This window comes from Pyxicephalus adspersus, chromosome 2, assembly GCF_032062135.1.
Source record: "Pyxicephalus adspersus chromosome 2, UCB_Pads_2.0, whole genome shotgun sequence".
Classification (NCBI taxonomy): Eukaryota; Metazoa; Chordata; class Amphibia; order Anura; family Pyxicephalidae; genus Pyxicephalus; species Pyxicephalus adspersus.
Genome location: NC_092859.1, coordinates 19315413 through 19337662, shown reverse-complemented (window position 1 = coordinate 19337662; position 22250 = coordinate 19315413). Strand labels below are relative to the sequence as shown.

Here is a 22250-nt window from a genome sequence, read left to right as displayed (position 1 = left end):
AGTTAAAGTACTTGTTGGGAAACAAACCTTGGACAATCAGCTGCCAGACACCAATGGTAATGACCCAGGGCAACCAGGAGTTATGATATTGTATGGAAAGAGTATCAATACTCTGCCCATGTTAAGCTTAGGATAACTGCTCAAAGCTATGGGCTCTGTACACAACTGCTCCTTGCATAGCTCAATGCTACCTTAGAAGCCCATGAATGTCCCTAATTCTGCACAGTACCTTCCTAAACTACATCCACTGGATTCAATGTTCTATGACATTGGTCTTAAAGGGAATCATTTTTCATGATTTGAAAAAAAAATTGCAAAAGCAATCTGCTTGGTGTATATTATTGTATCAATATGTATTTACCGGTATGTTTTCAAAAATCTAGTTTCCTTTGGATATTTTTGGATTTATATATGAACACAGGAGCATCAATCATAAATCTGCATCTTAGTTGCACTTTGAGCAAGTTGGGTAAGGTATTAAAAACAATTCTCTATCTAAGTGGCTTATATCTTGTCCTAACATTTGTTATCAGACAAACAGAATAATTAACTGAACCACTGAGAGCTTCCTTTAGTTGCCAGACTACTCATTTGGACTACACATGGACTAGTGAAAGCTAGCCAACATAGCGGTTGCTTGAAATAACAGTTATCTTACAAATACATAAAGAACATTTAATATAAATGTCCTTCATTTAATGGAATAAAAAAAAATACTGGTATATGTTTTATAAATTGATATACAGAGAAAAAAACTCCCATTGGATAAGTAAGATCTTTATGCAGAACACAGTATTCTGTACACTGGTATACAAAGGAGAAAAGTCCTATTGTCAAAATGTATAAAATAAAATATTGGACAATGCGGATCAAAGAAAGCAAAGTGATATAAGACAAATTGAATTCAGCCCTTTTACCTTAACGATCACTCTCCGGCGCACCACCTTGGTGGTCAGTGTCTCTTCATCGTCCTCTACCCCTCCTTCCCCTAGTTCCCGGTCCAGTTCAGTGTGCAGTCTCCTTAGGACAAACTTTGCTGCTCCTCGTACAATGTGCACCACATTCTGACAGCTCACCACAAAAAATCCAATCAGGACTACGCAGACCCCTAACTGTGTCAGAAAACCCCACATTCTTTACAATCTTCTCACCTTCTGGGGATGGCCCCTTCTTTCTCCAAAAATGAGAACTTAAATGATGTTGAATTCCCAGTTCTCCTAACTAAACAATTGTGATGTTGGTGTCTCTGCCCAGTCTATCCCTCTCATATTCTTCCCCCTTCTTTGACTGTACTATGAGCATATAATAAATGAAATACCAGCAGAGAATAATAGGGGTGCAACTGGACACCAATGATTTGCTACTGTAAGCAAAGGGTAATAATAACACGACCCCCTCCTTCCCCTAAGTATCTATTGATCCCAATATAAAAATCCCGATAACATAAATCCTACTGATCAGCAGTTCATTCGAATGGATTCCAAATGTCAACCCTTAAAATCAGCAGACGTTGAGGTGCGGGGGCCAGGGGAAGCCCCGTATGTTAGCTCCTGGGAAGATTTCAGCCTGTGTGTCTGAATCAGCTGTTTGATTAGGAGGGGTTGAAATTGGAGCTGGAGGGAAGGCGGAGGAACACTTAATACCCTTTTAAAATTGGACGTCAGGCTGTAAGTAAAAAGGTGGTGGAAAGGGGAAGAGTAACCTCAGAGCTGCACTGAAAGTCACTGGGAGTCTGACACTTACACCATCTTAAGGGTCTCATACACAAGGACTTTTCTTGCAGGAATAAATCAGACCCTCAGGAAATTATTTTTCACCCACATGCATTCTTACAAATCTGTGGATATTATTTGAACTCTGTAGAAATTGATGCATGGTTGCTAGCTTATCTCTGAGAGAACAACCTTCCATAGGCATATATGTCTGGTGCTAAACTCACCCCGACAAGAACAACTCCCCATAGTTGTTCTTTGTAAGAACAACCCTCCATTGATGCATGGTGCTAGCTAACCCCTGTGAGAACAATTCATCATGGGGTTGATGAGTGATGATGACCTACCTCTGTGGGAACAACTCCTTGTAGACATTATTGCATGGTTCCAGCTAATCTCTGCAAGAGATTGTTATACAACTCTTGGTAGACATTGATATTTGATGCTAGCTCACCTCTGTGTGAAGAACTCTTTGTAGGCATTAATGCATGGTGCTAGTTCCCCCTTGTGAGAAAAACTCAGTGAAGGCATTGATGCATGGTGCCAGCTCACCTCATGAGACCATGAGAACAAATCTTCATAGGCACATGTGGTGCTAGCTCACCTCATGAAAAAAAAACTATCCATAGACATTGATGTATTCTGCTAGCTCACCTTTGGAGAACAATTCTCCATAGGCATTGATGCATAGTGCTAGCTCACCTCTGCCAGAACAATTATCCATTGGCATTATTGCATAGTGCCAACTCACCTCTGCCAGAATAATTCTCTATTGGCATTGATGCATGGTGCTAGCTCACCTTTGCCAGAACAGTTCTCTATAGGCATTGATGCATGGTGCTTGCTCACCTTTGCCAGAACAGTTCTCTATAGGCATTGATGCATGGTGCTAGCTCACCTTTGCCAGAACAGTTCTCTATATGCATTGATGCATGATGATGGCTCTCCTTTGCCAGAACAGTTCTCTATAGGCATTGATGCATGGTGCTAGCTCAACTCTGCGAGAACAATTCTCCATAGGCATTAATGCATGGTGCTAGCTCACCTTTGCCAGAACAGTTCTCCATAGGCATTGATGCATGGTGATAACTCACCTTTGCCAGAATAGTTCTCTATAGGCATTGATGCATAGTGCTAGCTCAACTCTGTGAGAACAATTCTCCATAGGCATTGATGCATGGTGATAGGTCAACTCTGCGAGAACAATTCTCCATAGGCTCTAATGCATGGTGCTAGCTCACCTTTGCCAGAACAGTTCTCAATAGGCATTGATGCATGGTGATAACTCACCTTTGCCAGAACAGTTCTCTATAGGCATTGATGCATGGTGATAGCTCACCTTTGCCAGAACAGTTCTCTATAGGCATTGATGCATGGTGATAGCTCACCTCTGCCAGAACAGTTCTCTATAGGCATTGATGCATAGTGCTCACTCCCCTTTGGAGAACAGTTCTCTATAGGCATTGATGCTTGGTGATAGCTCACCTCTGGGAAAACAATTGGCAATGATGCAAGGTGCTAGCTCACCTGTGGGTTCAGTGGACATTAATAGCCATAGGAGGTATTTGATATTTGAAGGTGATCTGTTGATTTTTTTTGACTACACACTGAAACTGATCATGCGGTGCATTATCTGGAGCCGTGTATGGGTATATTAGAAGAGACACTTACCCCTACCTGCCGCCTGGAACTGTACACAGTGCTATGTTCTACCCGGATCATCGTGCTGCTTTTTAGGGATGGGTGCAGCTCCTCATATGCCACTGGGGCACCATTGTCCTGGTGTGGAGATCGCCGTGGAGAAGAAGGTGCAGGAGCATCGGAAGTCCAGTCCAGGATTCTACAGATCAGAAACACATGTATTTCAATGGAACCTGTCATAATAGGAACACACAAGATGGCATTGTTGAGCATTCCCCTAGTCAGGCCCCTAGTATGTAATCTGTTTCAGAAGGGCCCACCACCTAGTAGGGAATCCATCTGCTACAGCCATAACATTTAGATGTGAAGATGTTCCACCAGAATTCCTATATATATGAATGGATATAGCCAACAAAGACAATTTAGGGTACTGATGGTAGAACTTGTATGTAAAGCTTTCCATTGGCCCCTGAATCCTCCAATCATTGACAAAGTCAATCTCCTTTATAATTTTGAGTAGTCATTTGTAGATCTAAAAGAATGGTTAACACACCACAGAAATGCCGGATACCCCTAATTATATGATAAGGCTGAAAATAGAGGCACACAGTTGCCAATCTGATTCCATTTTTATTGCTCCAGTCCAGGCGAGAATAAAAAATAAAGATTTTTTTGGCGACTAAAAAAGACCGTTTTATTTTTCCTTCTCTCTAACCCCTTTACAGAGCTGACAGAACCATTGGTCCTGGTCTGGTAAAGTACTAGTACGCCCCTGGTTATCATTTTATGGCTTTGAGGCAAGACTTACCTCTCTACACTACTTCCTGTCACTCTGCATGTTGTAGGTGTCTCTGTTATCCGGGCCTGGACCCGTTCCGGTCCTGCAATACATGAACAAGGTATTTAGAGATGATTGCCCATACTCTGAATCTCTCTCACTTTTTCACACCGTCATCTTTAACCTCTGACCTCCAGCTTCAGTCTCCTCCTCATCCAGATCAGGGGAGCCCGAAGATGGACGCGGCGGGGCATCCCACTCATCCTCAGCCTTGCTGCAATCCAGGGATGAGTCCTCAGGGGCCACAAGGGAAGGGGACAGGCCTGAGGCCCAAAGAGGAAGGTCGGGTAGGTCCAACACCCCATCGGGCTCTGCGGTCGCCATTGGGACTCCATCCAAAATGGACGCTTCACTCCAGTATTGATCCATGCGCAATGGGGAGGGTAGGGAGTAGTTGAGAGAGGCCGGGGAAAGAAGCTCATCTTGCGCCATGGGCTGACCTGTGGGAGGGGAGGGTGGGGAAGGGGGTGTCACAGCCATTCATTCCAAAAAGCAGTAGATGCAATCATAATCCACATCTGCCAAGCTTCCGCTTCTCAGTGAACCCAAAAAAACCCATAGTCTATGGTAAATATTCCTAATACTAAAACAGTGAAATTCTAGTACATCCCTTGTCTACTTTAATTCCTCCTTATAATGCACAATGCATTAATGTTCTTTGATGTCATTAAGGCAAGTGGAGGTGTCATGTTTGCAGAATTCTGAAGAAGTCAAAAATACAAGGTATGACGTCTCAGGATTATACAGAACCGATACAATTAATAACAAGCTATTATGTATGTTGGACTTCATGCATAAAAACTTGTGTTGTCACCTGGTTGATATTTTACCAGACTGGCCGGTAAAAATTGGCCAATGTTGCCAAAGTTATCTATAGAAAAAAGTAAAAAGAGTCCCAAAGAAATGTGTTTCTTTACAACACTAGGCTAATTTATCTACCTGCCATAGATCCTTAATGACATTCAGTCTCTATACATAAGGCCATTGTTTCAGCAGCCATTTTTAATGAGGTTTGAATCATTTCCCTGCTCTGAAAGGCCCGTTTTAACAGGAATTCTTGGGCTCCAAGTAGGTTTTGCATTCCCAGTCTGTGAAATGACATAAACTCATTTGAAGTAGGCCAAATGCAGGTCAGAATTACATGCCAAATACACCTGGCGGTGAGTTCTGAATGATTAAAATTGTGTCTCCAATAAATACTAATAACATGGTCCTTTATTTTGATTTTGGTTTTATGGCACCTTAAAGAGATTTTCCTTGGACAAACGGAAATTGGACACCTGTCTTAGACTTCTATGTGGTGTCTTAAAAAAAACATAACAGGGCTTTCATACTTAACTATGTTGGCTTGACTTCCAACACAAAGATGTAATAGTACCAATAGGCAGTACATGAAGCCCCTAGGGCAGGGGTGTCAAATTCTGGCCCGAGGGCCAAATCTGGCCCCCAACGTTCTTTTTTTTTTTTCAAAGGAATCCTTAATATGAACTGCAACTGGCCCGCTGCTGCACTGAAATAGCGCCGCTACTACAATCCCGGTATCACTCGTGTCTATAGACCAGCTGGCTCTCTGCCTATGCGTGGCCCCGCATTGGACTGTTTTATAGACACAAATAATGCCCGGAATTTTAGTAGCAGTGCTATTTCAATGAAGAGGGAGTTCCAGTCCATGCCTTGCTACTCCAAGGCATGGACTTGAGTGATTGGATTTTCATAGAAGAATATGGTTAATATTATTGTTAGCCTGTGCAAAAAGGTTACCATTGAAATTTATCTCAGAAGGCTACAAATAGAGAAAGAGGCATAGGATTTTTTCCAAAATAAAATTAAAAATAAATCTTATGCCTCTTTCTTTATTATAAGCTTGTTCCAGATTGAATGTGAAGCAAAACCTCTTTGTTTCCATATGAAAAGGTTTTATGAGAAGGAAAAACTTCCTTAATTTGTCTAAGTTTGCGACTTTGTCTAAGTTTTTAATTTTGGCCCACTGTGCATTTGAGTTTGACAGCCCTGCCCTAGGGGCTTCATAAACATTTAGAAATGGACTTAATTAAGTTGTCAAAGGAAAGAGTGATGATGTTGCAGAACTTTTAATTGCCATATCACATCTTGTGGAGCTTCTCTGCTATTCTAGTGCATGCTGAGGTTTCTGTAGGACTGGGCTTACCGGAAAGGTCACTGGAAGCCTTTCTGATGCACAAGAATAACATACTGACTAATCTAAAGCCCATGAGGGGGTAAGAGGTCCTGCAGCTCAGGTCCATTTGAGCCATAGAACCATAGGGAAAGATAGACCACCTGGTACTCTCCCAAAGGGTGATAGAGGTAGTTTTAGCCTTGGAAACATGAACCAATTGTGCAATATTGATGCTTTATGAAACTGTTAAGAGCAAGGCTCCAATTTTTATTTAATCCCGGACAGCTTTATATTTTATTTTCGCATGTACACAAGATACATGTAACAGAATGTACACCAGCTTTGTTTATGTTGTCAATAAAATTGAGAGATAGCTAAGCTCTGGGTTCCTACTTACAGTGAGATATATTAGGGACACGGCCCTATATAGAGTGCGAGCTGCTGAATGTGCGAGGCCCCTTGTCACCACTTGCTTACCCAGCTGTTGGAGCCATCAGCAGTGACAGACACCCTGCCACGTGTCACACCCTGTCTGCTGCTTTTAGAAACATGAGACCCCCACAAAAAACAAGGCAAGTGGGGCTGCTGCAAGAGAAAATCTACCATGTATCCTGACATCAATGTTACTTAGACATTTCAGTTTTATAACTCACCATAGAGAATCGGCCAACAGTGTGTACAAAAAATCAGTGAGTACTTACAGTACAACACAGAATATCCACCAGAACTATACAAAGCATAAAACTACAACTTATATAGACACAATTCACAACACTCGTGCACATGCACACAAAGTCACAGACAAAGGCACATTTAGAACAGGGAGACCTCCATTCTGCTTACTATCCCTCTGCATGATATTAATGTGCACAGATAAACCTCAGAGGTCATTTACCATATGGCACTTCTCTGGCTTTAAATAACCTTGTGTATTTTTGTCAAGGTTTTGTAATTACAAATTGGGATTGTTAACATATTTGGACAAGTATACATTAGATCTTCATTCAAAAAATGTCTGCAATAGAACAAAGAACACATAAAAAGGATGTTTGTTCATTTTCATAATCTAAATTATGAAAATGAAAGTTTGTCATTGTAGAAGTAATAGGTCTATCACCACTTCAAATCCATAACATTCCAAACTAGGAGCCAAGTATAGGAACCCCCCTTAGGGAGTGTGCTGGTAAATCTGGTAAGAGTATGGTGTTCTATTTGCTATTGATGAGCATGGTGTCATCATGCCAAGGTCAAAAGGAACTCTTTAAGGCCCTCACAACAGAGGTTGGGGATATTTATGGATCTTACAGGGGGGTTTATACATTTTGCCATTTATTATGAACACAATAGTTCCACTGTAAGGAAAAGAATCAACAAGTGGTGTAGATTGAAGTTCTATTTCTTTAGGATTGGTTGGTCCTGTAATTGAAGACAAAGAGCTGCAAAACTCCAAAATAGTGGGATTTGCAGGTAACTTTTGCAACAATTGTTGTCAAATGCATCTATCCACAACTGGAAAGATCTCACTAAAAAAACTTCATGGGTGGTGCTCTGGCTGCTCAAAAAAGAACATTACAGCAAATTTGCCATTGACCCAATAGTAAAATCTACCAAAAAAGAAAGAATTCCATTAAAGTGTTGTATAGGATTTAAAAAAGAGTTCATGAAAGTTAACCAACAATCATATTTTTATGGAAGAAACTTTGCATGGGTGTCAGACACTGAAGGGAAGTTATGCAAAATGCCCGAAAGAAGAAATTTATTTTAAAGGGAAATATCATAATTTTCTACAGTGCACCTTACATATTATGATGTTCTTTTTTTTACCAAATAAATAAAAGGCAACTTTTTCTTGTGTTTTTTATTCAAGTATATATATATATATATATATATAGGCACTACGAGAATGAAGATCTAATGATATATTGAAAAAGTCAAAAGTTCCCAAGGGGTGTACATACTTTTTCACATGACTGTCAGTGTAAAAAAACTTGTATGGTTATATCTTGATATCTAAAAAGTTACAATGAAACATCACAGTGGATGGACCCTGTAAATCTATTAAACAGATAGAAAGGATCATTAGTATACCATTATTGTCCTAGGGCAGTGAAGATGCAATGGTGCACAATACCCTATATTAGCCATATTTAAAATGTCAACTCTTTTATATAGACAGATTCAAAAAAGGATTTATAAATAGCAGCAACAAGTAACTGCAATCTACAACTGGTTTCTGTTTAAGGAACAACAGTTAAATCAGGATATTGTTTATTCTTTGGGCTTGCAGAAAATCAAACCTTGTAAATGTTTCCATACTCGTATTAGTAAATGACCTCTGCTTTCTATGTATGCACATTCTGATGTGAGGTGAATGCATTTTATGTCAATTTAGAGTAACATTTGGAACAAATATTTTACTATAAACTCCATCAGAAATCTACCTATAGCTAAGAAAGTAAAATGTCCCAAAAATCAACTATAATAAATGAAGAGCTTGATTCGATATTGGCATCAGCTTGAATTGTAAGAATTGAAGGGCTTGACGGGTAGTACAGGAAATCTATATTCTGTATACATAACAGTGTAGTGGGGTTTGTATTAACTACAATATTATATTTATTCTATTTTAATGTCATTCAGTACTTTATTGCACTGGCTGTGTTTAATTAAGTTCCAATTGGCTATGTTAAGTATAGAAAAGATGATTCACTGCATATGAATTTACATTTATAGACACAAAAGAATCTGTAAAATGTAATTCACAGTGTTCTCATTACAGGATTATTTAAAGTGGAATACTAACCCAAAAAATGTTTTTTAGTTGTTTTACAGGTAAGGTTTATATTGCTGCTTAAATCTAAGTGGGGAGATTTCCCACCACATAATGTTCTGTTCTCCTGAACTAATATAATTGTATTGCATTCCCCATTGGATAGATTCTACTTACTTTTCATTACCAGCGACTCAATGGCAAGAAAAATCTCCCAGGGAATACAGTCAGCAATAAAGCCTAATAGAGGTTCCAAACCTCTCCTATACTATGCTAACTAATGAAAAATACTAATTTTGCTTGGAGTTCCACTTTAAACAAATGTTTCCAGTTTTCGGTTAGTTGTGCCATGTGGTATAAAAATTTGCTGTGTGTTCCATATGACTAGAAATGCTACAGAGATACATGCATCCCTCAGGACAAGGGTGGGTTTGAGGATGAGAGAGACACCTGGTCCTGACTGATAGAGGGGGGACAGTAGCATGAGGAGGTCAGAGGTCAGAAGTGAACGGATAAACTTAGCAAACGAGTGAGAGAGGTAAAGAGAAAGAAAGGAAAGAGAGTGGGTAAGACAAACACGCATTGAGTCCAGAACCCCCCCATTCCCCAGTTATTGTCCCCAAGGGTGAGTGATGTGATAGATGTGAACTATACTGGTTAGAGGTTAGAAAAGGAGACAAAAATCAGGGAGCAGGCAATCCTTAACAGCTGTTCTCAACGTCAGTCCTCATAGGGTTAGCATAAAGACTGCATGTCAGCAAGAACACTTTATATTATCATGCAGAGATTGTTCTACAAAGACCAAACAGCTACAGGTGGAACCATATATATATTTCAAAAATAGAACTTTGTGAAAAAAAAATTGTGAACCTGCAAAGCATTTAACGTTGTGTCTATGGGGTTCAAGGCTTGAATGCTTTTGATATTAACCCAAGACCAATTCACTTCTGAGATCTTTAGAATTAATTGCAGATGCAATAGACTAGAAGATCTGCGTTTCACCCTGGTGGAAGATGGTTTTGGATTTCCGTGGACTTATAATAGAAGGGAAGCGGTTCTGAAGCAAACAAGTGACCAACATAAAAAACTGGCCCTCACATTTATTCAATCAGATGGTTGTTGCTCACTGCATAATCTGTTAGTTATTCAATCAATTGACCAGGTCAGATTTTCCTACCTAATTGCTATCTTCTCCTACTCTTGGAACAGGTTGTCTGCACAGTGTATATACTCAGCTAATCAATCATGCATGACTATTTGCTGACAGGATTTGTGAACTGTTATCGCGTAGCTACCTGTCTAATCTACAATCCCTTCCTGAGTACCTGATCAGCACCTTGTATGTTCACTTACCTGGTGATGACCCCCAAGGGAGTGTACCATTCCTCTGAGATGGGGAAATGGATCCATCGCTGTTTGTGTACCGGCGCTCTCCCTTTGAACCCCTGCTTTGCCGCCCAGATCCTTCCAACATGGTGACAATCTCATTGCGGTCAATGTTACGCAGAGCTGTGTATAAGTCTTCCACTGTGAGAGTGAGTAATAAAATATAAATGTAAAATAAATTGCTATTCACAATTCTTCTGGTCTGTTTTCTTTGGTAAACCTGGTAACAGTTTTATAATTCTCCTCTGCATAAAGGATTATACACTCCTAATGAGATCTCTAAGCTGGAGAAATGCTATGAAGGACCCACAACCCTCTTTACAAACCACTTAATAAAGCATATACAAATAATTCATCATTTACAGGTTTTACTGCAGCTTTTCAATGGGAAAATCTATTTGTAAAAGATAAAAATAAATGTATAGCTTGGCATGGAGTTGATTCTACTCTGCCTCATCTTAATATACCCAGTGCAAGCATGAGCTAGGCATCCATTGTTGTAGACTTCACCAGCTTGCAACTTCCCACTTCAGTATTTAGGAATGATACCAGTAAATCATGTCGGGGTCTCAATGTTGGATTAGGCTAAACAGTGTTCCATCAGTGAGACAATTAAATTGAGAGGAGTTCCCTGGAAAATATCCTTCGTCAGCGGGGAAAGTTGTTAGAGTGCACCTACATTTTGCGTTGGAACCTTGCCGTGACATCCAAAGATGCAGTAAGGCCGCACTCTGCTCCAACAAGGAATTTGGATTTTCCACTCGAATCCTGTTGATGTCATCCATCTCAAACTGAAACTCACGAGCCAGTTCTGTAAACATGAAAAGGTCACATTGCTAACAAGGACATTTAACCATTTTAGACTAAAGGATTTACCTTTAATTCACATGGTCAATCCCAGATGCCGCTTTGATATATCTTAACAAATGGAACTTCTTGTAGACTAAACCATAGGACGCTGAATTGATTTGAGGAACTCTTGCCTAAAGACTCAATCCTACTTCCATAAGTACAAGCAGAGTTTCCCCAGCCCCTTTTACCCGGGTGCACCACTCGTCACTTTTCAGTAATCGGCTGTATTTGGGTGGTTACTGAAGAGTTGGGTCACAATACAGGGCCTGCCACTCACCTACAATTTCTTCCCACTCGGCGTATGAAAATTTCCATACAAGTAAGAGAGATGGAAATGTTTATCACAATATTGGATCACCATATTTGTTTAAAGATCCAAGGGAAAAGATACAGGCTTCACTCTTTATTAGGCATAGCTAGAAGGTTAAAGGGAGTAGTCTAGCCCATGGATAATATACCCAGTTAGGGGCTCAGTATGTTGGACCCTTAGGGCTTTTAACTTTACGGATACTTCTAAATTTGAGCAAGCAGTGGTGCTAATCTTCTTAATGCAGCCAAATCTGTCACCATAACCAAGCAGAACCATAAAAACCCCATTTTAAACAACCTTCACTTAAAAACCTCAAAGATGTGGTCTGATTGCAGCCAGGGACACTATGGGCCTGATTTATTAAAGCTGTCCCAGACTGGACAAGACAGACGACCATGGGGGAACCTAACACAAATCTGGTTCAAAATTGAAAACATTTTCCAACTTTTAGCACATGATAAGAAAATTAAAGAAAATTAAAGAAATGTATTTCAGGTTTGCTGGGCCACTGAGGTTCTTCTATAATAATCTATCTTCTCTAGTCTTGGAAAGCTTTAATAACTAAGACCTAGACTGCATGGTACCAAACTCCATGTTTGGTACCGAGGCCTAATATTAAAACCCAATCAGCTTTTAAGATTGTAAATAACAAATACATTTCTACAAATGTAGAAAAAACAATTCTGGGACATGCCGTATCTACCATAACCAAGTGCTGGAAAATGACATACCAGACAATATAAGGGAATTGATGATAGTAGTTTAAGTCTGCGTTCTGTCATAGGCGATAACAGTTCTCAATTTCATCAGAAGGAGATATAACAGCTGGATTAAGTGGCTATATTTTCACAGCTATGTGAGAAGGCTGTGGGATAGCACCATTTTCTCCAGAGGCACATGTAACATATACTTTGATCTTGTAAATACTGTTAGACATATGGTACATGATCAAGGAAATCTTTTATTATCCATCTGTCACCACAATTTCTAGGCTAGACCTTCATTGCTCCCCACATTAACAAAACTTGGAACTCTATCTTATCTTTTTAGGACAGAGTAGCAAAGGGTTATTAGTTGGGTTTTTGAATTTTTCCCGCTGGAATATATCACCTCTATTTTAGTAGAGGTGCAGACTACTGTCGGTTTTGTCCAGAATATAAAAATTGAAATCAAATACAAGGTTCATATCTCCATTTACCCCCAAGACCAGTGTGAACAGAGGATCCATTCTTCTTTTAAAACTCTTTATCTTTATATGGTATTACTATTAGCTGCATCCTAGACACTTGTGTCCTTTGTTTTAGGAGGAGATGGACCCATGATGCCCATGTGACCCAACAAAAAGTTGACCCAATTATCACTTGCACTGTGATAGTTGGTTTGTTTTCCTGCTACCTGGAAATTCTAGACAAACCATTGTCTACGTTAGCATATCAAATACAGCGCTCTTACTTCCAATTATCTGATGACCAGCAGATATCCAGTATATTTTGCCATGCCAAATATCTTCTTTGTATGTACATGTAGCACCATTGGTTTCCTCCTTTTTTGGAGAGATGCACTAAACATGTTTGTGTACCATGTATATATGGTCTTTTATGTTTTATTACTGGGCATAAAACTATTCACTTGGCGTCATATTCTACCAATACCACCTTGTCCACCAAGGCTATTTCTTCCATAGAAACAATAAGAAATTATTACCCTGATGTTAATGCTATAAGAAGGATAAGGTAAACCTAAAAGCCCCCCACAGAACCAGTTTGAAGCACATTACGGTGTTTTCTTAAAAAATAAGAGAATTGTTCATAAATTAGAATAACGAATCATTGATAGTGAAATCTGAAAGCACAACAGGTAGACACTAGGGGAGTCTATGATCTCACTTATGTTAGCGCAGATATGCAGAAACTTATACAATTCTGAATGGACATAGTGAAAACAAACTATATAATTCAGTATTTGTACTTACCGGCCCAGCTGAGACCCAAGTGCTCTGATATTACAGCCATCTTCATGTCAATGCGGTCAGTTCCACTAAGAGAACCTGAGATGAAGGATACATTGTAATCTAAGAAGAAGTAGAATGAGAGAATCCGAAGGAGGGCAGAGAAAAGTGCACAAAGCAATATTAATGGCCAAGGTGCAAGAACCCACAGGGCTCAATGCAATCATGTGACTGAAGGCAAAACTCTGAAATAGGATATCCTATGTATACAATAGATGTTAAATAATGTGGATAACTAGGGTTAAAAATTGGTGTAACATTTAATCAAACCAAAGGGTTATTTACTCTTAATAACTCTTTCTTTTAATAAGACCTTAATACCTTAATAAGGCTTAAGACCTTGGGTTGGGCTTTTCTAGCTGTCAATATCACCACTGGGGAGATGTTCCTTTGCTTCCTTTTCAATATGATACCCATTACCTAGACAGGAACACATTCATCGTTCTACTAAAAGAAACCACGTTTTTTTATTGTTTCCATGTCCCATCTTTGGGTCCTTAGGGTATTTCACCCATTTTGTCTTGCAGTTATCCAACAGAGGGTAAAGTTCTTCAATAGAGACACATTTTGTAGCTATTCATCATTTAGTTTAAAACAAAATAAAATGCAGTTATCAGTTATTTTTCTTTTAATCTTTACCTGTTACCTAAAACAGACAGCCATCTGGTGTGCCTATGCCTACTGCCCTGGCATTGGTTCTTTGCCCCTGGTCTTGCTTTACCCATCCTATGCACCAACAGTTCTCTCACTTGACTCACCTCTTATGCTGTCATTCAGAAGGCTATATCTCTCTCTGAGAGCAAGTGGAGTCAGTGTCCTCCTTCTGTCAAGGCTGCCCGGAGTCTGTGACAACAAAACTCAGTTTTAGACAACTTTGCAGTTAATCAGCATGGTACCAATTGTACCAAAAGAATAAAAAGTTGTGCAAAAGTAGTATTTAGGAAGTCCTTAAAAATGTTTTAATTATAAATATTATTATAATGTACATTTTTTTTTGTATGGTATTACATGGTTGTGTAAGATTTGTCTTGATTATCTTCACTGGCTTATTAATATAGAAGTTTTAATACTTAGGAATATAATAGTCACTTAGGTATAGCATTTAAGAAAGAAGTATAAGGTATGATTTAAGTATACACTATACATTCAAGAAGTATGTAGAGCACTAGACACTTTAAAACCTAAGTCTAAATATATATATGGAAATAAATAAATATATGAAAGACATAATGAAATTGGAATGATCCACAGATTTTTTATACCAAAAGTGAATTTGGGAATGTTATTAGTTTGTGTTACATTATTGGATCTGTACTTTTAATAGTTTTTTTTCTTTTCTTTTACACTGTGCACTATGGATTTAAAATACATTAACACAGTTGGTAGGTATTATATACAACTATATGGATATGGAAAAGTTTTTAATGAAGAAAGTTTAAATTTGCACCTAGTTTTGCAAGGTTTGAATGTAAGAGATTTGGGGTAATTATAGGTGACAAAATGCTTAGGGGTTAATGGTTATATAAATTATTTGTGGTCCATACTTGGAAGTGAAGAGATCATACATGTTTTTGTTTGTAATATTTCTTGTCTGTTTTCACTGTATGTTTCAAAAAGGTAATTAATAAAAATATTGAAATACAAAAGTAGTATTCCATAATAAGTAATCAAATCAGATAAAAGTAGATTAGTAGTTATTGGGTACAGAATGTCGCACATTTTTCTTTTGGTTTTTCTTCTACCATTAAAGCTTTCAGGGTCTCTTTAATATATACACTCAGGGGGACAGTTCTGATGGTACTTCTGCTTGCTAAAGTAAATTCATGTTAACAGTACAGAGTTTTAGCAAATAATAAATAATACATAAAACACACTTCATGAACTATTTTTAGTTATTTAGCAGCCCAAGGGACTTTTTGCAAAACATTTATGTGCAGTTAGAGACTACTGGTAATAAATTTTACATGTCCAACAGTCTTGTTTTAAGGCACACAGACAAAACAAGCTATAAAAGGTATAAATTAACACAAGCATTGCACATCAGAGGGATACAACTCTGTAAACCCAAATGCTTGGTGAAAAAAAGATAACAAGGAATTGGTATGCTGTCGCTACAACCTTACATGAGACAGATAAATTAAAACAATAATATATCATATAAAACAACTGGAACTATAAAGTTGAAGGCAAGTGGAGCTGGCCCATCTGGAAAACAATATCTTTTCTTTTATTTCCTAGAATTTAGGCTTTTTTCAAACAGTATGGATACAAATTCCCCTATTGGCCATTGGACTAAGTTTCAGAGGTGTGACTTGGAGTAGAAGGTCAAGCCATTGGTAGTGAAGAGAAACTTTAACTAGATGGCCACATAAGAAGAAGTTTTAATGGCTATGAAGGTAACAGGTAACACCTTGTGGTGCCAGACAAAGCTTTACTAAAAGGATCTCTATTATGAAACACCTACAGCAACCCTGTCAGATTACAAACAAATCAAGATGTGTCCTGCAAAAAATGAGCTCCTAAATTCAGCTCTTTGTTGGCTGATGTGCCCTAACGTCTTTACATTCTATGTTGTTTAGTCTTTTTGGTATTTGACAATTGTGCAGTTCAAATGTTACCATTGCTTACTACAAACCGGGGTCACTGAATGTTTTGTTTTTTATTATAACTATATACCAGTATAACTTCATGTTTTTCTGTTATTATCACTATAGTGCCTTGCAAAAATGAAGGCACACTCTAATATTTTGTTGGACAGCCTTTAGTTTTAATTACAGCACTCATTATCTGTGGTATTGTGTTGATAAGTCTATGCAATGTCACTTTTATTTCCATCCAGAGTTGAAATATTGTTTTTTACCAAGATCTTTTATTGATGATGGGAGAGTTGGACCACCATGTAAAATCTTCTCCAGCTCATCTCAAAGATTCTCAATGGGGTTAGATTCTGCACTCACAATTTTGAGCCCTGGTGTTGTCATTTTGGTATAAGCTTGAACCAGGGAATTAAAAATCTATTGATGAAAACCTATTCATCACTATATTAAAGTAGTCAGTTGACCTAATTTTTTGGGCATATACTGTTGGTAGATGTAGACCTGGCCAGCTGAAACCTTTGTCCAGGCAGTGTATATAGCAGCGTCACTGGATGTTTCCCCTATAAATATTTTATGTACAGATAGCATTCAGATTCAGATATGTCTCACCTGTGTGTACTGTGGCATTGTGACATTCAGGTGGCAGAGCACTTGCTGGGACTGTTCATATTTCATGGATTTGCGGAGGAAGGACAGAGACCCGCATGGCTCCCGACTGCTGTCTCGCACCTTAGAGATTACACAAACATTTTACCCAAACTATAAGCACAAGTACCTCATTCATATGTTCAATTAGTAGTATATATTATACTGTATCTACAGGATTTATCTACAACAAGTGAAAGCTCTCAATAGTAAAAAAGTTGAAAAGCCAATAAGTGAGCACAAAATTTTACATTAAAAAGTATATAAAACTAAAAGTACTATAAGTATATCAAAACTTATTGTCAATTTAAAAAAAAATAGATTCTCAATTAATGATAAAACATATCAAAATAAAACTTCGGAAGGTATAAAGAATCATGTTAAGTCATATATATAATAAAAACATAGTTTACGTTTGCACAAGTTTTCTCTAATCTCCTGCACATTAACATTTGGGCTAAGATTGAAGGGGCACGCTTTGAGCCAATCAGGCAATTCTATATCACAATATTTTGAGTCTGAAGAATAATGTTTGTTTTATTGGTGGGGAAAATAAAGGGTTGACTCACCACTGAGTTGCCTAACTGTCCTTCAAAGGGGTTCACAATCAAATGTCCCTACCATAGTCATAAGCAACTTTGGGGGGGAGCCAATAACCCTACCCACATGTTTTTAGGATTTTATGAGAGTCTCTACTCAAACAAACAAGAACTTGGGGCAGGGCTGACAATTCTTGCAAATTTGTCAGCCCAGTTTAAAAAGTAAACAGCTCACTGAAGTGCTAGCAAGATAATTTTTTTTTCTGCTTCTAGCATTCCGAGTTTCAGATTTTTTCCAAACACACATTGTTAACGGGCGTCTAAATGTGATGCAAGCTTCAAACTTTCCTGTATATGTAACCGAAAAAGTACCAATCAGCCTGTATCATGTTTTAAGAAGACAAATGTTTATACTATCAATCGGGTTACATAAGGACAGGTCTGCATGCAGAAGGGAAATGCCACAAATAGAAAAGCATAAAACAAATGGGAAGCCTTGCAAGAATCATCAGATGCATCCCTTCCACGAGGTGCGGTGATTACCAAGCTTTAGGCGGTTTCCTCCTAAAGGAAGCAGAGATGGGTTTCTCACCTGATCACTCAACATTCATTATGTATACACTACATGAATTATGCACCATTCCTCCAATTATATTACAGACTGAGTCTGAGGAGGCAATACACGGGCAGCAATAGGGCTGGAGGGTGATGGAGTGCTGATGCCTAATGGAACAGAGAATATTTATTGCTGCTTTTTGAAAAAAAATGAAAATGGGAAATTCACTTCTGGCAATTACAGCATGGAAAGAGAATAATCCTTCAGCAACTTAGAATAGTAATCACAGGTGTATCCTGACACTGATGACTTGTGAAAAAAGGTTATAAGGTGTCACCTTAATGGGCAATGCTAGCCTGTTCTCTTTAAAGGCTTGGAACGTAAAACTCCTTTGCTGCGTTGCTTTCTTCAAAGGAATAAGATTTCCTGATAGCTCCACGAATAATTGTGTTCCATCCATCACCTGTAAACATAAACTCAAAATTTAACTGGATCCCACATGTGCTATCATTAAAAAATATATTTACGATTTAATTCAAAAATATTACAACCAATAAATATTTACCCCAATCCCAAATTACAACACAATATTATCTATAAAAGCAACCGTTTGCTTGTATATGATGGAGAAGAAGGTGGGGTTGCAGTAAAGCTGTAGTCAGTGGTGACACCATGTGTATGGATAATTGAATTACTTCTTTATTAAGAAACCACAAGTGTTACACCACTGCAAAGAGGTCCCTGAGGACTCCAAAGGGTTCAGTGCTAATCTACGTCCAACGTCTTTTTTTCTCCTATGATATTTACCATACATTCCATATTACAGAATATTTACCTTTCAATTATTACTATAATTATACCAGTTTACTGAAGGCTTCATTTTTTATTGTAACTATATACCATCACTGGTAATTTTCTGTATTATTGGTATATTTTTCTATTTAATGTACAGCACTGCATAATATGTTGGCGCTATATAAATACTGTTTATTGATAATATTAGTAATATTATTCCAGTGTCACTGGATGTTTCCTCCTTTGTTGGTATAATATGAGCAGGTGCAAGGGGTAGCAGAATAAAAAAGGATAACGTTAGGAAGAGCATGGGAGAGGTGAGACAGGTGATTAGAGGTTTTAGTGGGTGGAAAAAGGAATAGGGTGAAATAGGGGACTTGAGAGGAAGTGAGGTCATTCTGAATTTCATGTCAAAAGAGTAAGTTTTCCTTTCCATCCCTGTATAGGATGGGGGGTGGTGGATTTGGAGAAGTGATGGTCTATGTAAGGGGTGGCTTTTAAGGTCCTTTATGGCAGTGATAGTGATATAGTTGTTCAATGGTAGAGACCATTGCAGTGTCTCCTAAAATTTTGGAGTATAAGTGGTGACCTTTAAGTGATTGATATTGTTGGAGGGCTGCCAGTATGCCAGTATGGATTTTCATTTTCAAGCCTGTGGTATGGGGACAACGATATATGGTGGTGCATACTTTAGGTGTTGAGTTTGCCAAAAATGAAGCCTTCAAGGAATTGAACCGTGAGGGATGAGATCCTCATTGCTTACAAGTTCTCTTTCAAGATAATGTCACAAAAATATTGTTATTTATGCCTAATTATGTATTTGTAAGCTTGTTAAAGTAAATTATTGATGTATGATGTTTCCTACCTATATTGTTTGATATATATATATATATATACGGTGCCAAAGGTTGGTGTTAATATAGCAGCCATTACGGCCATTTCTACCCACAAAATCTGATGTTAGTCTAAGGTATTGTCTAAGGTAGGAGCGGTGAAGAATGTTACGGTGAATTTGTAACAAGGGCAAATCTCCCTTGGCTGCTTGAGGACAATACAACATGTTCCTGTGTTATTTATAAAGTGTCATGGAACTAAATCCATCAGGATTGACAGAAATTCAGATATTAATGTGTGACTTTTACTCATTGCTTCCAAGTTTTGTAAATGTTATGCTTGGTCTACTGACAGAAACCACATGTACCTCAATGTCCCGGCTGCGTGCCACCTCGGTGAAATTTTCATGCTGTTCCAGTGTCTTCTCCAGTTTATCACCCGTCATGCAATAGCAGCGGAGACGTCCTTCCCGCCCATCTGACATTTTTGCTAAGACCACAAAGCGGGCGGTATATGGCACAGCGCTGAGCTCACGGTATAGCTGGGAGGAAAAGGAAACAGCCTCTGCAGTGCGAGGACAATCTGACAGCCAAAACCTAGAGTTTAATAAATTCTTAAATTATTGTAAAATAATAAAAAAAATGAGTTTTAAATGACAGCACAAAACCAACAGCAAAAATGAGAGGTTATGATTAACTGCCCTAGCGGCCTAATTCTGTCCAAATTTCCATGCAAAAAGCAGTACAATTTTTTGCATGGAAATGTATTTTTCATTGTAGGCTATAATTCTTAGGCATAACTCATCGATTTCGTAAATTTACCAAATTTATTAATAAACTTTAAATAACAAAACACCAAAAATCTGTTAAAAAAATATTTAAACGTAATATAATTGTACAGTAGCATATATAATATATATAATATAATAATATAATTATAATATATGAATATTTCTTTTATTGGACAGCTATTTTGTATTGAATCAAGTACAAAATTATTTGAATTTGTCGCCGATCCTCCCGCCTGCATCGGCACATGCACCGACGTCACCGGGAAACCCTGGAGATTGTCGCTGCACTCGCCAGCCAGAGATCATGGAGAAAGGTCGTGTCCCCAGGACCTGCAGGGACCAGCAGGACGCCAGGGGACAGCGACAGAACAAGATAAGTGGGTTTTTTTAGTTAAAAGCTAACCTAAGCGTTACTCGGGAATACCGATATTTGCCTGGAAAATCCACCCCGAGTCACACTCGGGAATACCACTAGAGGGGTTAATAAAGATGATGAAGATGAAGATGATGATGAAGAGATGAAGAAGATGAATTCTGTTTCCAATGAGAAGACAATGGAAAGTTCTTGCACATTGCTGTCTAATTCTTACCAACTAAGAGGTGTTTGTTTCAACCTAACCCTGAATCTCTGAAAGTTAATAATGTACCTGGCAGAGACGTTGGTTGTAAAGTTGGCACATTCATTGGCATATAATAATTTTGTAGTTCCAGTTATGTCTTCCCATTGAGCAGGAGCTGTTCCACCTTTCAAAAAATAGAAAAATATTCAAAACTAAGAAAATACAAAGTACTTTGTTATTTGAATATGAGGCATAGAACTGTTCAGGAATCTGTCATATGACCAAACTTTAATGAACATCTCGTCGTCACACCTGGAACAGCTTTTTTGGAATCCGATGCCAAAACCAGTTCCTTCATCTTTCTTGCTCTAACATTAGCATCCTCACATGAGAAGGCGTTTTACAGGATTTTTGAGTCAGTCTGTGGGGATTCTTTCTCATTCAGCCAAAAAAGTCATTTGTGAGATCAGGTACCAATGTTAAACAAGAAGACCTAGTGTGCAATTGGCATTAGAATTTTCTTAAGGTATTATATTAAGGTTGTGGTCAGGCTCTTTGCAGGCCACTGGAGTCCCTCCACACCAAATACATGAAACCCGAGCTGTCTTTGTACAGAGGGGACATGGTTCTGCTAGAACAGAGAAAGATCTTTTCTAAACTGTTACAACAAGGTTAGAAGTGAACAATTGTCTAAAATGTATTTGTATGCTTTATTGCTTCTTTTTGTAAAGCACCCATCCCCTTTGTGTGGCTATAAAAATTGGTTAAGATTAGTATTCTCTTCTTTTCTTTTTTTTCAAATAAGCTTCCTCATAAAACAGGTGCAAATTGTACTTTACCACTCATACCATTAAGATGGTGTCAGACAGGAAATGGAGATACCCAAAAAGCAGTTAAATTAATCATAAAAGGGGACAGAAAAGGTTCTGAATGCACCATGGAGAAGATGTTGGGCAGCACCTTGGAGGCGACTTTCTTGGATGTAGTGACATTAGTTGTTGGTTAGTAACATCCTTTAACAATTTTACTACCCCACCTGTTACACTGCACAGTAGTCTGAGACTAGTGGTATCTCCTTCCCCACTGTCCCTGGGGTTATCTTTCCAAGATGGTGGCAGGGGTATGCGTAGTCCAATTGGCCGATGAAATTTCCTGCGCCTTGGTTCCACAGTGACAATGGGTCCAAATGTTGCTTGGTTACCCAGCAATCGGGACACCAGCTCATCTGGCACGGGCTGAGCCTAAACAGACATGAAAAAGCATTTCCTATGTGCTTCTAC

The 22250-nt window shown here is 38.4% G+C and overlaps 1 protein-coding gene across 1 annotated transcript in view; it reads right to left on the bottom strand.

Annotated features, from left to right (window-relative positions):
- Positions 1-22250, bottom strand: part of ANK1 (ankyrin 1) — a 114324-nt gene that overhangs the window by 15698 nt on the left and 76376 nt on the right. Inside the window, 12 exon segments of the mRNA XM_072399807.1 lie at positions 3384-3552; positions 4162-4234; positions 4323-4631; positions 10452-10625; positions 11164-11295; positions 13619-13693; positions 14413-14497; positions 16861-16980; positions 18329-18454; positions 19988-20216; positions 21058-21154; positions 22007-22211. Of these exon segments, the coding sequence (XP_072255908.1) occupies positions 3384-3552; positions 4162-4234; positions 4323-4631; positions 10452-10625; positions 11164-11295; positions 13619-13693; positions 14413-14497; positions 16861-16980; positions 18329-18454; positions 19988-20216; positions 21058-21154; positions 22007-22211 (1794 nt within the window).